We start from the raw sequence: 16098 nt of genomic DNA on the forward strand, positions 1-16098 counted from the left end.
GACAACCTGCAGCTATCATGGGAGGCAATATGCCGGACACATGCACAGGAGCCCGGGACTGCCCGGGAAATTTAAAATCTCCTTGCTGCCAGCCTGGAGCAGTAACTGGAGGCATATTGAGCGGTCTCTGGTCACATGATAAGAAGGTAGCGATCCACCATAGGCCGGTCTCACACAACCAGATAGGAATTGCGGACTCCTTAGCATTTGATCCGGTAATACGCAGATCAATCAAATGCATTGGGTTACACAATTCCAATTACATGAGTGGGTCGGAATTAGGTATACGACTCGCAGAAAACAGAACACAGCATGTTCTATTTTACCGCAGGTATCTGCAACATAGAGCCCATTGTGCTCTATGATAGCGGATATACCCACAGCCCATACACAACTACATTGTAAATGGGCTTTCGGTAACCGCGTCATCGCTTAGCGACGGCGCAGGAAATATAAACAAAAAAAGGTGTACTGCGCATGACCGCCTGTGTGAGTACGCAGTAATGCGCAGTACATTACGCGGCCGTACGCAGAGTCATGGCCGGGCTCACAGCTGGGATCCGCTGCAGACCTCCACAAGCGGAATCCATATACAGCCGTGTGAGTCCGGCATTATTCAGATCGCTACCCGTAATACGTAATTTACAAGAAGCCCTGGGAACGCTCGCCTTCCTGCAGTTCTAGGAGACGATTGTTTAGCGCCTTCTGTTTGAGTCAGCTGCACCTCAGCAAGCTTACAAAGCATCACAGGGCACCACTTTTTACACCCCATCCCTGCCGCTGAGGTCAGGAAAAAAAACCTCAAAAAGCACGGGAGGAAGAGGGATACCTGGTTTTATTGCTCCATGTGCCCATCCCAATCAAGCCTCCATAATTGCCCCTGTCTTCGGACATACCACACAGTTTACATAATTACTTTTATCTAAGATTTAGGAAATGCCAAAAGGGGGGGGGGTGAGGGGGGGGGGGGGATTATTTTTAGGGAGTCCATTTTTTTTCTGCACCAGTGTTGAATGGGGCCTGGAATTTAATCAGTTGTGCTCTGAAATCCAATGGGTGTTCCCTCCATTATAGGCCTAGCCACGTGTCCTATAAGTAGATTGGATCTACTAAGTAGAATGGGTATGTTTCAGAACTCGGGACAAACATGGGTATCCATTTTGAGGTGCAAGTCTTCATTCATATGTGTGCTGTACAAAAAAAAATGTTTTTAAAATGACACAATTGCCAAAAAAATTAAAATCATAATTTTTTTCCTTCTGCTTTTAGATTCATTCAAAAACTGTGGAGTTAAAATAAGCAGTACACCCCTAGATGAATTTGTTAAGGGGTCTAGTTTTCAAAATGGAGTCATTTGTGGGGGTTTTCTATCGTTTTGGCCGCTTAAGGGCTCTACAAGTAGGCAATGGGGCCTAAATCACCTCAAGCAAACTTTTGGTTCTGAAAGACACCGGCTGCTCCTTTCGGTGTGGGCCCGTTGTGCATTCAGACATAAGATTAGGGCCACAATGTTTCTGAAGACAGGAAAAACGGGGATATCCATTTTGGGATGTAAATCTTTATTTTCATGTGCACTATAGAAAAAACACCTGCCTTTAAAATGACATATTTGCTAAAATAATGCAATTTAGAGGAGAAAAAATAAAATTTCATAACTCCTTGAAAAAAACTGTGGGTCAAAATACTCCTGACCCCTCTCAGTGAATACATCAAGGGATGTAGTTTTTAAAATGGGGTCATTTGAGGGTATCTATCATTCTGACACTTATGAGCCTTTGCAGTCTTGGCTTGGTGCAGGAAAATAAAGTGTTCCTCAAAATGTTATCAATGTTAAATTTGTATGGCTCCTAAATGGTTAAAAAAATGAAAGTTTTTCAAATGTGTGTCCAGAATAAAGTAAACAGATGAAAATCTGTATTAAATTCTATCAGTCTATTTTTACCACCTAAAGGCTGATTTAGACACAACGATTTTCGTTAAAATATCGCTCCCAAGCCATCTTTGTTGTTTCTAACTGCACTGACATCGTGCAGTTTTCGTTAAGCAGTTGCTGATCTTAAGCGTGCTGAAAGATCAGCGATCAGTTGTCAGGAATTCACAGCGAAAACAGCTAATACTATTGTTTCAGCTGTATCCCACTCCCTGAACACAGGCTGGATATGAAGAACACAGCTGTCCAGCTGTGTTCTTCATCCCCTGCTCGGAGCGCTTGGCTGTATAACAGCCGGGCGATCTGAGCAGAGAACAGCTGGATGCAGAAGACAAGCGGCCCCGGTTAGCGAAAACCAAATGAAAAATTAATCTACAAAAACCAGCATTGTTTATTCTGCCTCCCAACAGACCGTATAAAAAGCAATCAAAATGTCATCCTTATCTCAAAATGGTATCAATAAAAACTACAGGTTGTCCCGCCAAAAAAAAAAAAAGAAGCCATTATGCATTTTGTTACTGGTAAAGTAAAAACATTATGGGCCTTGCAATGTGGCAACAGAGAAACAAATGTATTTTTAATTGCTTTTATTGACCTAAACTAGTAAAAGAGAAAAAAATAACTACCATATATACTTGAGTATTAGCCGACCCGAGTATAAGCCGAGACCATAAGTTTCACCACAAAAAACTGGGAAAACGTATCGACTCGAGTATAAGCCTAGCTATACTAGAGTATATTCTAGGTTAAAAAAACCCCTCCATACTCCTCTCCCAGCCGGCGTCTGTGTCTGTGCGACAAGCTGCTTGAATTCTCCCTGCTGTTATTCCCCACCATCCTCTCTGCTTGGCTCTGTCTGTGCTGTGTAAGTAAGCGTTGTAATTGGATTGAGCGCCAGCCAATCACAGCTGGCGCTCGATCCAATCACAGGGCTTACTTACACAGCGCTGACGGCAGGGGATTTGAAAGCCGAGCAGGGAGATGACAGCGGGGAGAATTCTAAAGCAGCTTGGTTGGCTGTGAATGATCGAGCACCGGCTGTGATTGGCTGACGCTTGATCCAATCGCAGCTCTTACTTACACAGCGCTGACGGTGGGGGATGACTGAGCCGAGCAATGAGGACGGCGGGAGATGACAGCGGAGAGAATTCAAGCAGCCTGCCGTACCGCCGCCGGAGACACAGACCGTCTGGGAGGTGAGTATGGAGGTTTTTCTTTTAACCTTTCCCTGACTCGAGTATAAACAGAGGGGGGCTTTTTCAGCATAAAAAAATGTGCTGAAAAACTAGGCTTATACTCGAGTATATACAGTACTTGAAAATATAATCGTCATAATCCTGTTGGATCCAGAGAATAAAGTTTATCATTTTTTGAAAATAATAAATTAAAATGTATCCCATATGTACTCCAATGTGCTGCCATGGAGAAATACAACTCATCCTGCAAAAACATTACAATAAAAAATAGAAAAATCTCTGGTGCTTAAAGAGTCAAAAAATGTGAGCCGAATTCTGCTCAAAACTGAAGCAAGATAAGCAAAGTAACCGCTACCATAGTTGTTTTATCATTTCTAACTTTAGAATATTATGAACAGAACAGTCTGCTTTTTCACATACTTTTTATACAATTATTTAAGAAATGTAGATGTATTTTTACTTGTGGATTTATCTTGAAAAATTAAAAAATTGTTTTTCATTTTTCTTTAGGACTTTGACTTGGTGTCAAATGAACCAGTGCCTGGAGCAAACCATGGTGGCCCTATTGTTGTTCCAACAGCCGGAGAGGAAATGCCATATAAGCCAATATGTATCATGAAGGAACTATCTAAGAAAACTAGCAACATTTCCTTAGAGGATGAATGCAATAAAAGACCAACATTCTTAGATGTGTCAAGGAAGGACAGTAAGAAAGACCTTAACAATTCCTTTCTACAGACTCAGGGAGAAATTGACAGGTCCTCATGTTTCTACTTGAACACTGATGTTGTGAGGGATCTTGACAAGCTCTCATTACAGAAGTCTTCACCCAACAACCACTGCAAAAATGGATGTGTGCCCACTAAAGACAAGCCCAATGCCTTATCTAATTCCTGTAGTAAGACTGCTCAAAACATGTCATGTGGTAACCACTTATTTGACAAACATTCAGTAAATCTAGGACCTTTATGTTGCTCTGGAGTATTTCCTGATGACGATGAAGATGGAAGTCCTTTGGGTGGACCTGGATTGTCGAGTGTTCTGGACACCGAAAACTTTTCGCCCCTCCATGATTCAGATCTTTACATTGAAATTGTGAAAAATACCAAATCAGTGCCTGAATACTCAGAAGTGGCATATCCGGATTACTTTGGTCATGTACCACCATTTTTCAAAGAGCCTATATTAGAAAGACCATATGGTGTGCAAAGGTGAGATAATAATAATCAGTTTTTTGGTTTTTTTTGTTCTACGCAAAGGATTTCTGGGGGGTGTAACACCACTTGTGGTGTGACTTAGGTCTTTTTACACAGGTAGATACTCGGGCTCGAACATTCTTTGAAGTTCTCATTCACCTGACAAGCGAACCATTTAATTGGAGCAATGCTTGTTGGTTGGCTGATCATTCAGTTTCAGTAAACAAAAAAATATTCACTGATTGGAAAATGCCCAATGGGAATCAACGATTGTACATGCGATTTATTTATCCCCATAAGCCAATTCTAAGTCTATGTAAGGGAAAAATTAACAAGTGCTGATCCAACGTGTGTATTGATCACTGTGCGTTAGATTGGGCCAAGAATTTGGCCAGTCTAAAAGGACCTCTAAGTGTAATAACTAGAGATGAGCGAGCGTACTCGGATAAGCACTACTCGCTCGAGTAATTGGCTTTATCCGAGTATCGCTGTGCTCGGGGCTAAAGATTCGGGTGCCGCTGCGGCTGACAGGTGAGTCACAGCGGGGAGCAGGGGAGAGCGGGCGGGAGAGAAGGAGAGAAAGATCTTACCTCCGTTCCTCCCCGCTCCGTGCCGGCACCCGAATCTTTAGCCCCGAGCACAGCGGTACTCGGATAAAGCCAATTACTCGAGCGAGTAGTGCTTATCCGAGTACGCTCGCTCATCTCTAGTAATAACCCATTTTTCCTCTCGCCACTCAGAAGGGTAAAGGCCCATTTAGACACAATGATTATCGCTCAAAAGCCATCTTTTGAGCGATAATCATTGTGTCTAACTGCACTGACATTGTGCAGTTTTCGTTAAGCCGTCGCTCATCGTTGTCTTTCAGCATGCCAAAAGACAATAATGAGCCTTATCAGAAATTCACAGCAGGATACAGCTGATACTATTGTTTCAGCTGTATCCCGCTCCCTGATCACAAGCTGGGTAGGAAGAACCGAGTGGTTCAGCTGTGTTCTCCATAACCTGCTCGGAGCGCTCAGCTGTATAACAGCCGGGTGCTCCGAGCAGAGAATAGCTGGATGCAGAAGGCAAGCGGCCCCGCTTGTCTTCTGCATCCCCCGCTCGGAGCGCAAGGTGATCACTCAACGTTTGATTATAGAAATCACTTGCATTTGCTGCAGGATATGTCAAAAAACTTTACATACATTTGACTCGGGTTTACCAGTATTTGTCTGTTTTGCACTAGTATATTTGAAGAAGGAAAATGTAGAGAAAAGGTCAACCAAATATTGTCTGTTACATATTGATAAATGAAGTCTCTACTGCAAGATCATGCACCTCTTTCAGAGTTTTTCTTTCAGGAGTTTTCTGGGACATTTAAAAAATAAAATAATAGGCTTAGAATGGTATAAAATAAAGAAAAATGGACACTCGTCAGCTTCAGTGGCTCCCTGCCCAACTCTGGAGCCTCTGGTTCCTGCCACTTGGAGCACAGGAGAAGTTGGTGGCGAGTAGGGGACTATGCATTTTTTCTTTCTTTTTATATCATTTTTAGCTTGTAAAAGTTTTTTAAGTTTTAGGAAAACTTGTTTTAGTTCATGGTCCTGCCTGATGTTTAACTTTGTAATATTTACCGCAGGACAAAAATAGCTCAAGATATCGAAAGAATGATTCATCCCAATGACATAGTAGACCGGGTTGTCTATGACCTTGATAGTCCCAGGTAAGTTGCTATATTACAATGAAATCTTTAATCACCTGATGATGTGCAGGTAAGAGTATAATATAAAGCCATTTCCTATCATACTAGTGTATGAGTCCTCAACTGGTGGACTGTAGATCCAAAGCCAGACTGGGAACGCCAATGGTCCAAACCCAACTTTAAAAAAAAAAATATGGTAGACAGTTGTTTCACCCTATTCTGGGCGCTGGTCTCCGCCTATGACAAAAGCCTCTTGCATTACTGGTCCAGCTGCTGCTACTTCTGTGGCTGTAACATAAAAAATAACATTGGTGTAAGTAGCTGATGTGCCATGCTCTGGGCATGTCTGTTGACCCCAACCTCTTTCAGCCACTTTGGAAAACTACTAAAACTATTTGATAATCCTGATGGACCCTTTAAATATATGCTATGTAATGTATATCTAAGCGGATGTTACAACATTTTGAAGAAAACTTATAAGACCTGTAACAATACAGATATCAATGAAATACACTTAGTTATACTGGTGTGTACACATATGAGCACATACGTATTTGTTGCAGGAAATACGCAGCATTTTTCCTGTGAGTGGACATGCGTATTTAATGTATATACTCTTTTTATTGCTTGCGTATTACCTGCATATGTACTGCATATTATTATGCATGCAAAAAAAAATGCAAGCAGGCTCAAGGGATGTCAGAGCTGTTCCCCTCAGGTCCTCTAGCACATGTGTAAAATACACAGTGAATACACATTTAACCCTTTGCAATCCAATTTTGAATTCAGGGTTTCCTAGGGGGCTTTCCCTTTCTGCCCTTATACAATGGCCTGAACCAGTACTGCGGTATGGGACATGCTGGAGAGGCCCCTGACAACAGAGCGGCCAGTAATATACAGTAAGAATACCCTGTCGGATGTCTTCCGACATCGGAGCTGTACACCTTTAATCAAAATGTCTTTAGACGTCAGACAGTGGATTGGAAAGGGTTAATGCACCCGTAGGCTTGAAGTCCGCTTCTGGATGTTTAGTACCGACACAAAAATAATTCACTGCAAAAATAGGTAGCATACTACTTATTTTGTGCAGAAACAAAGGATCAGCCCCACCAAATAAAATGGGGCTAACCCTCATGCAGATTTATGCTTGTATCTCTGCCGCAGAAGTCTTCCAGACCTACTGAGGGATCGCAGTAAGACTCAGATTTCTGCTGTGGATCTGTAAAATGCATGTTGGATTTTCAGTACGCAAATGTGATACATCTGAACATAACCTATAGGCCCATTTACATGCAAAGATAATCTTGCAAACAATTGAGAGACTGAAAGTTTTAGCAATCTTTTTGCATAAAGTGTTAATGAACACTCATGTCCATTAACACTTTATCATGGTCATTTGCATGTAAATGGGCCTCCAAGAGCTGTTTGCAGAGGCCAGTGTGTGACTAATCACATGCCCTGCTGTGCAAACAGCTGCATTGTTCTTCACGTGGCTCCCGGCAAAATACATTGTAATCTTCCGCCTCCCGTGGAGAATACAGCATGCATTTTTGTTGTTGAGAGATACTTTATCTCTCTGCGATTGAACGATGGATTTTAAGTTCACCTTAAAATCATCGTTCAGACAAAAGTGCACGACAGCAGTGTTTACACGTAACCATTATCGCTCATTTTCGGTCATTTGAACGAATTTCGAACGATAATCATTACGTTTAAATGGGCCTTTAGAGTCGGTCTCTAATTGTCCATTAAAGTTGTAAAAATCTAAGGGGGTCTCAAAATTGTTCTACTAGCCTCACCAGACAATGCCTGGATGTGTGGTCTCTACTTCTAAGGTCAAAAACTATGTTAAAGTGATATACTGTGTTAGAATCCCTTCTGTAACAATTGTGCACCTCTCCGACAACTAGGGAGCACCCACAGCGTTCATCTACAGTTTCTGGCAGTGGTCTCCTATAACCACGGGAGCCTTTTTACAGTTTTTTATGTTTTTTGTTTTTTTTTCCAAAAAGAACAAATGTGAAATTCTGTAGTATGGATTGCAGCGCTAGACTGATTTATAACCTCACTGTGTTAATAATGGTGAGGTTGTATGAATGGAATACAGTATGGAGGCCTTCTGGTAGACATTTGTATCAATTATAAGTGACAGATTATACTGTCTGCCCCACATTTGTCTGCTTGAGGATCGATGTTACAGACTGTGCTCACATGAATCTTGGCTTTTCCTGGGAATTCTATGTAACTTGTATGTAGGACTGCTGAGGATTAACATCTTCTTTCCTCCTCCTTAATGCAATGCAGCTGTGCCATACCAGATGAGAGTGAAGTTCTTAAGTTCAACTCTAAGTTTGAATCTGGAAACCTGCGGAAGGCGATTCAGATAAGAAAGTAAGACTTCCCCTTTGGTTCTCCGGCCTCAGGAATTGGGTTTTAAAAGAACATAAACTGCACATGTGATTTTATTTTTCAGACATGAATATGATCTCATCTTGAACTCCGATATAAACAGCAATCATTACCATCAGTGGTTCTACTTTGAAGTGAGTGGAATGAAGACCGGGACGGCTTATCGCTTTAACATCATCAACTGTGAAAAGTCCAACAGTCAGTTCAATTATGGTAGGACCATGAATGCAAATGACACAGTACTGATTGATAGGTTCTGCTGTATCTACATCATCTCCTCTCGAGACATGCTACATCTGACCTCTAGGGTTTTCTATATAACCCTACATACTTCGAGTCCTTCACAGATTGGTGATAACTTTTACAGTGCCGATTCAGCAATGACAGGAAGCGGAGAAAATAAACAATTGGTACAAAATGGTTATACGTGCACATCCATACAATACTATACGTATATACGGATGTCTGTGTTCACAGCTTGTCTATAGATATTGATGTGTGAGCCAACCTGCATATTGGTACAACTATGGTCTTTAAGCCGAGATCATTTTAACAGAATGTAGAATAGAAATCTTCGACATTTGCAAAGGCAAAATAAAGTGTTAGCGGATGTATTTCCTTATCCTGTAGAAACACTTTAAAGGGAATCTGGCACCCTGAAGCAGCACTGTAAATTTATCTGCCATAGTGTGAAAAGAGTGAGATTGTAAGACTGTGTCCCGATTTTACTGGTAGACCGTGCAGGAACAGCATAACTCCCGCCTTCCCTTCACCTCCCCAAACAGCACCATACCTTAGTTTATGGCGCTGTTCAGTGGTGACTGGTTCCTTTTAAGGGTGCATTCAGATGAGCGTGTTTATGTACGTACATACCTGCGCACATAACCACGCGTCTATTAGAACCATTGGTTCCCTATGGTGTGTTCACATGTCCATGTTTTACAGGCGTGCAAATGCGCGCACCTGTAAAAGATAGGATATACGTGCACCGCATAGGTCTGTGATGCATGTCAATATTCCCCGCAGAAAGTCCCCTCATCACTGAACACTGTGACAGTGACAAGGGTACTCCCCGCGGGGAGTAAAGAATCCCCTGCCACAGCTGCGGCAGAGGATCATGAAGCTCTCCGATTGATTTCAATGGGGCTGCCACTGCCAAGGGCCTCATTGAAAGCAATAGGATGCCGGCAACCCCGCGGTGATTTTCAGGGAAAGGCTTTAAATATAAGCCCTTGCCTGAAAATCATTTCTATCTGGTTTAAAAAAAACAAACAAAAACATACTTACCTCTTTGCCGCTGCCGGGGCTCGGGTGCGTCTAGCCACTTGGGTCCCATCACTGTAATAAAGCTAAAGTTTCTTTTTTTTTTTTTAATTACTTTATTTTAGCGTAAGTATACTATAGTCATAGGTTCCTCATTTTGTTTCGGATGTTTTGATATATATGTATAGTTTGGGGTTACAGGGTTCATTTGGCGACTGTTTTGGTTGGTGTCGGCTTTGTTATTTTTGTAACAATTTTTTTTACCATCTATGTCCCCCATGACGTCATATAAGACCTCTGGGGGACATTCACTTTGTTTTGTTTTTTTTATTTTATACTTTTCCACTGATGCTGGGGCATCCATATGAGCCCTAGTTACAGGGAAAAAGATCCCCCTGTAGTGACAGTAGTCACTGGCAGAGCTGATTAGGGCCTTCTAGGACTCTGCAGCTCTGCTGTAGCAGGGATGGCCAGTTAGTCATGTGATCGCCCCGGGTCGCATAGTGGAAAAAACGCTTCCACTTTCACTTCTTAGTACATAGTGCTCTTTGAGCGCTATGTACCCGGAAAAAGTTAAAAAACCGCTTCTCACTTCTCCTCCAGGTTCTCGGCTATGACTAATAGCTGAGGACCTGACCTAGTCCTGCTTGATTGCAGGAGTAGAGGCTTTATTCCTGCGCCGTATCGGCTGGGGTTAAAGCCTAGGACCAATTGCCGTAAATTTTACACAACATGATACACTTTGTATCATTCTTTCATTATACTACCTTCACAGCCCTATTTGATGAGAACAATGACAATTTCTGAGGGCCCAGGAAGGTAAAGAACTGAAATGGGTGAACAAAAAGTGTATTTGAAAGGTTTCTCAGATAGGTATATCAATTTGATAATAAACTCTTATGTAACAGACGAAAGGTCATATTGAATGTTTCTGTGTTTTATACAAAAGGTATGCAGCCACTTATGTATTCTGTGCAGGAGGCACTGGCTTCCCGGCCCTGGTGGATTCGTGTTGGAACAGATATATGTTATTATAAGTAAGTGAATCTTTTTTTATTTTGATATGGCATTATTTAACTTGTGCTCATTTGCTTGTCGAAATTACTAAAATACGTGAAATGTTTGGTGCGTCTACATATGCAGAATGTTGAGTTTTGCATATCTGAATTTGTATATGCAAAACCAAATGTATGTGGGCTCAGTATATCATACCAAGCTCCCTTCTATTTCTAGACTAGGCAGTGTGGAGCAAAAAAATAGTGTGGTACCATGTTGGCCAGAACAATCTATCTAACAATAATTACTGTACTCTTGTTCTCAAAAAAGATGAAAGTATTATAGATGTGATGCCCTTATTGGTCATACTGAAAAATTATACATGGAAGCCTTCGAGGATATTTTTAGGTCCCTTCATCAGGATTTCAAAGCCTAACCAGCCTCATGAAGAGGCCTTAAAGGGATTCTGTCACTAAAAAAGAAAAATGCTATACTTATCTATTCCTCCCCCATCAGTCTACTTACCAGATCTTCACCTCCCTTATCTTCTCCTCTCTGATGTAGTCCAGGGTTTCACTTTACCTCCACTTGCCTGATTCTGCTCCTTCCTGTGAGGTTACCTACATTTGGTTGGCAGTCTTTGTTAGGTCACAGCTCACAGGCCAGCAGGGGGACTGCCTATCTTCTTCAGAGATTGCTCATGCCAGCTATCTCTGAAATAGATTACAATTCCTTCCTAGGCAGTGAAGCTACAGCACAGGGACCTGACCTTCACTGACCCAGCAGGAAGGAGTTTGTGATAAAGCAGCCTTCATAACAAGCTGGGACCAGCCTGCAGTGAGCTGATCTGGAGCACTGGAGAAGCTCAACCAGGAGAAGATGTGATAAGGAGACAGACAGGGAAGGAATAGGTACGTTTAGATAATTTTTCTTTTAATGACAAAACCCCTTTTAGTAGACTCGAAAAGCTTCCATATATAATTTTTCTGGTTAGCCAATAAAGGTATCACCTCTGTAATACTTTTAGCTTTTGTATACAGGAGTATTTAACATTACACAGGTTAGGGAGAAAAGGACAGAACCAACCAACTACATGAAGCCGCAAAGTAGTACACAGTAAAATAATTAAAAATAATCTGAAAAGAAACCCTAATTTCTCGCAGTGTCAGCAGACCACTTTCCATCGTAGGAGGTCATTACATTCTGTACTACTTGCTACAATCCCTACAATGTAAACTTCTCTGCTAATAATTTGTGTGTTTTTCCTAATAGAAACCATTTCTCCAGAAGTTCAATAGCTACCGGAGGTCAGAAGGGAAAGTCGTATTATACCCTGACATTCACTGTCAGCTTTCTACACAAAGATGACGTCTGCTACTTTGCATACCATTATCCTTACACCTATTCCACATTAAAGGTAATTTATTTCCATGCGCAATATTTTCATTATTAGATTTTACAATTGGCGACAATTTGTTCATGCAGTATTATGCTGCTACTGGGATTTTCAGCTACAAACAAAAACGTAACCACTATCTGAGTGTAAATCATGGGATTTAACTGTTGAGGAGCTGTAAAGCTTGTCTTCCGTTAGAAAACTCTGATTGTTCTCAGTAAGCGAAACAAAGTAATCTTGTAGATATGATACCTTTTAATGGTTAACAAAAAAACTTTCAAAACTTTCTTTGTGGGGCTTCTAATAAGATACTGTCAATCGGAAGAAGCATGGATACACATAAAAGGGCACAGACATGATGTGATGAATTTGCACTAAAAACAATATGAACCAAAGAGTAAATACTTAATTAGTCCACAGACAAAGATTTATGAGTTTTATGGTTCCTAAATTGATGTTGGGTCAGAGGCTTGATGCCCCCTCTATCTCTTCACCATATCTCTCAGATAGTCCACCCTGCCATAAAACCTTGAGTTATTCAGACCTGTGTTGAAAGTAGCAAGGCTAGTCATAAATTTGTATTCCTAGATTCTTCTGTGTCGTTGAGATTTAACATGGCCTTTTAATATAAAAACCCTCATATGTTCCATGTTATGACTTTGGAGGAGGAGGGCTGTTGTATTGTTGTGCTAGTGTCCTAAGTTCAAATCTGTTCAAGGACAACATCCGTATGGACTTCTCACTTTGTGTTTTTCCATCTCTGCATCCAAAAAAGGAAAGCCAAGCATGGTGACTCAGTTCTTAGCACTTCTACTTTGCAGCACTACAGTTCTATTTTCAAAACTGACCTAGGGCAAGATCTGGCTGGAGTTTTTATGTTCTCTTTGTGTTTTTTCTTGCTGTTGTTCATCTCCTGCTCTAGCAAGAGTCAGACAAGTGTGTTAGCTCAGTTGTTTGTGGTGCTGCTTTGCAGTGCTGGAGTAGTGGGTTCAAATATGACTAAGGGTAATGTATGAGTGGAATTTTTCAAAGTCCTTATAGATGTTACCCTTGATGGGATTTGAACCTAGGACCCTAGCACTGCAAAGTAACAGTGCAAACAACATTAATAGGAAAGAAAAACACACACTAAAGGCCCATTTAAACACAACGATTATCGCTCAAAAGATATCGTTTGAGCGATAATCGTTGTGTGGATTTACACGGCACGATGATCGCTCAAAATTTTCTCAAACAGCAGTTTGAGTGACCGTTTTGAGTGTTCACTTTGCTCACGCTGTATGCAGAAGAGAAGCTGGACCGCTATCTTCTGCATACAGCTGTTGTCTTCTCGGAGTGCTCAGCTGGTATACAGCTGAGCGCTCCGAGAGGGGTATGCAGAAGATAGCTGGAGTGCTGTCTTCTGCATACTCCTGCTATGTTCACGGAGCGCTCAGCTGGTATACAGTTGAGCGCTCTGAGCGGGCAATGCAGAACACAGCTGGAGCGCTGTCTTCTGCATACTCCTGCTGTGTTCATGGAGCACTCAGCTGAGCGCTCCAAACCGCTTGTCTTCTGCATACTTCTGCTGTGTTCTCCAAGCGGGATACCGGCTAAAACAATAGTATCCGCGGTATCCCGCTGAGAACTCCACACGCGGTCCTGATAAAACGTATCGAACTTTAACGAAAATTGCACAATGTCCATGCACTTAGACCCAACAATTCTTGCTCAAAAGACGGCTGTGAGCAAATTTTGAGCGAGAATCATTGGGTGTAAATGGGCCTTTATTCTCTCACACTCACTTTAGCAATTCACGATTAGTTTGTGAAAACACTAGTAAGCACGCCGTTACAACTTCTGTTGTTCTGCTATATTCTATTAGCAGAGCAATGAAAGTAATTGTAGTGCTGGATCTGTCATATGTAGGAGACACCAAGGGCACCCAAGAGACCCCATTGGCTATATTGGGGTCCATAATTTTAACGGAGAAAATAGAGTTGCATGCTGTACTATTTTTTTTTTTTTTTTTCCTGGTAAACTTGTCCGAATCTACAATGGCGTCCCTTAGCGAAATCTCTGATGCAGATGTGAAGGCCTTCTATAAATAAATGTAATGTAAGAAATACCTGACTTACAGTTGTCGATATATAGATAAAAATATAATGTTTTGTTTTTCCCAAGATGCATCTTCAAAAACTGGAGTCTCTGCATAATCCCCAGCAGATCTATTTTCGCCATGAAGTATTATGTGAAACGCTAGCTGGAAATGGATGCCCAGTAGTCACCATAACTGCTATGCCGGAGTCCAATTACTATGAGCATGTCTATCAGTTTCGTGAGTTGAAATTTTTTTTAAAATCCATTATTTGTCAATCATTCAAGATCTCCTCTTTGAGCCATGAAGAATATTCTCTACAGTTACAGGTAGACTTAGCTGGTAATGCATTCTATCACTCTAGTGAGAGTTTCCTTACATTAAAGTTGAATGTTTATTAGATTCCTACAGCAGAATGACTGAGTTTTGAGATTAAGACAATGCTGTCAGGCAGGAGGAGGGAATCTGTTGACCCAGGGAGTTATTCTGATTTCCAGTCTTTGGAGTTGGGAAGGAATTTTGTTCCCCCAAAGTTAGGTAAATTGGCTTCTACCTCCATTAAGGTTTTTTACCTTCTTCTGGATCAACATTGCAGGAGAGTAGTCTGAACTGGATGGACACAAGTCTTTTTTCAGCCTAAAATATTATGTTACCATTAGAGATGAGCGAGCATACTCGCTAAGGACAATTACTCGAGCGAGCATTGTCCTCAGCGAGTATCTTCCCGCTCGGAAGAAAAGGTTCGGCTGCTGGTGCGGGTGAGAGGTGAGTTGCGGCGGTGAGCAGGGGGGAGGGGGGTGGAGAGAGGGAGAGAGAGATCTCCCCTCTGTTCCTCCCCGCTCTCCCCTGCCGCTCCCCACCCGCCGCCGGCAGCCGAATCTTTGCTCCCGAGCGGGCAAGTACTCGCTAAGGGCAAAGCTCGATCAAGTAATTGCCGTTAGCGAGTATGCTCGCTCATCTCTAGTTACCATGTTTCTTCAACTGAAAGTGTATTCTTGATATAAGAATGAGGGGATATTCACACAGCATATCTGCACAAACTGTCTGTTTTCATGTCTGGGGTCTAACCATGTCTTTCTAACCTCCTCTAATACTGGAAACAAACAGACCCTTGTGAAATGGATACTTCCTTTAATTTTTCATTACAAAGACATTAGTTGTTACTGTTAATAGATGGAATTAATGTTACTGTTTGGTATAAATGTTGCTATTAAAACCTTTTAACCTCTTAAGGGCCAGGCACTTTTTAGGGATTTTACCCATGTGGCGGTTTTACTGCCCTATTTTTTTTTTCTTTTCGCTATCAAAATTATTTTTGCTGCAGTTTTTTTGTGACATATAGGGCTATTTTTTAACTATCTTTTTCACTGACGGTTTTTCAGTTTTTTTTTTAATAGTTTTATTGGAGGTAAAAAGCTAAAAAAATGATTTTTTTTTTTACATTTCTATTTTATTTTTTTAAATTTAGTATATTTACGCTAAAATAAAGTATGGGAACGGGTTCCTCATTTTGTTTCGGACGTTTCAATATATAATATGCATGATTTTAGATTACAGGGCGCTTATAGCGATGGTTTTAGTTGGTGTCGGTTTTGGGTTATTTTCTTTCTTATGTATATATTATTTTATTCTGTCATTTTTATTTACTTATATATGTAATTATGTTTTTTTACGATCTATGTTCCACATGATGTCATATAAGACCTCTGGGGGGCATTCACATGTTTTGTTTTTTTTTGACACTTTCCCACTGTAGCTGTGACATCCATAGGAGCCCTAGTTACAGGGGAAAATGACCCCTGTAGTGACATCAGTCACTGGCAGAGCTGATCAGGGTCTAGTACGACCCTGCAGCTCTGCTATAGTAGGGAATCCTGGCAATCGCGTAGTTAAAGTTACACTTCCACTTTCACTTTTCAGTACACAGTGCTCATTGAGCGCTGTGTACTAG

The 16098-nt window shown here is 41.3% G+C and overlaps 1 protein-coding gene across 1 annotated transcript in view; it reads left to right on the top strand.

Moving 5' to 3' along the window:
* The window catches only part of AGTPBP1 (ATP/GTP binding carboxypeptidase 1), a 134981-nt gene that overhangs the window by 65643 nt on the left and 53240 nt on the right, over positions 1 to 16098 (top strand). The window contains exons 14-20 of the mRNA XM_066604106.1: positions 3637 to 4337; positions 5944 to 6027; positions 8311 to 8397; positions 8480 to 8628; positions 10628 to 10715; positions 11947 to 12091; positions 14234 to 14387. Coding sequence (XP_066460203.1) covers positions 3637 to 4337; positions 5944 to 6027; positions 8311 to 8397; positions 8480 to 8628; positions 10628 to 10715; positions 11947 to 12091; positions 14234 to 14387 — 1408 coding nt within the window. The remainder of the gene's footprint in view (positions 1 to 3636; positions 4338 to 5943; positions 6028 to 8310; positions 8398 to 8479; positions 8629 to 10627; positions 10716 to 11946; positions 12092 to 14233; positions 14388 to 16098) is intronic.

Source organism: Eleutherodactylus coqui, chromosome 5 (genome assembly GCF_035609145.1).
Source record: "Eleutherodactylus coqui strain aEleCoq1 chromosome 5, aEleCoq1.hap1, whole genome shotgun sequence".
NCBI classification, from domain to species: Eukaryota; Metazoa; Chordata; class Amphibia; order Anura; family Eleutherodactylidae; genus Eleutherodactylus; species Eleutherodactylus coqui.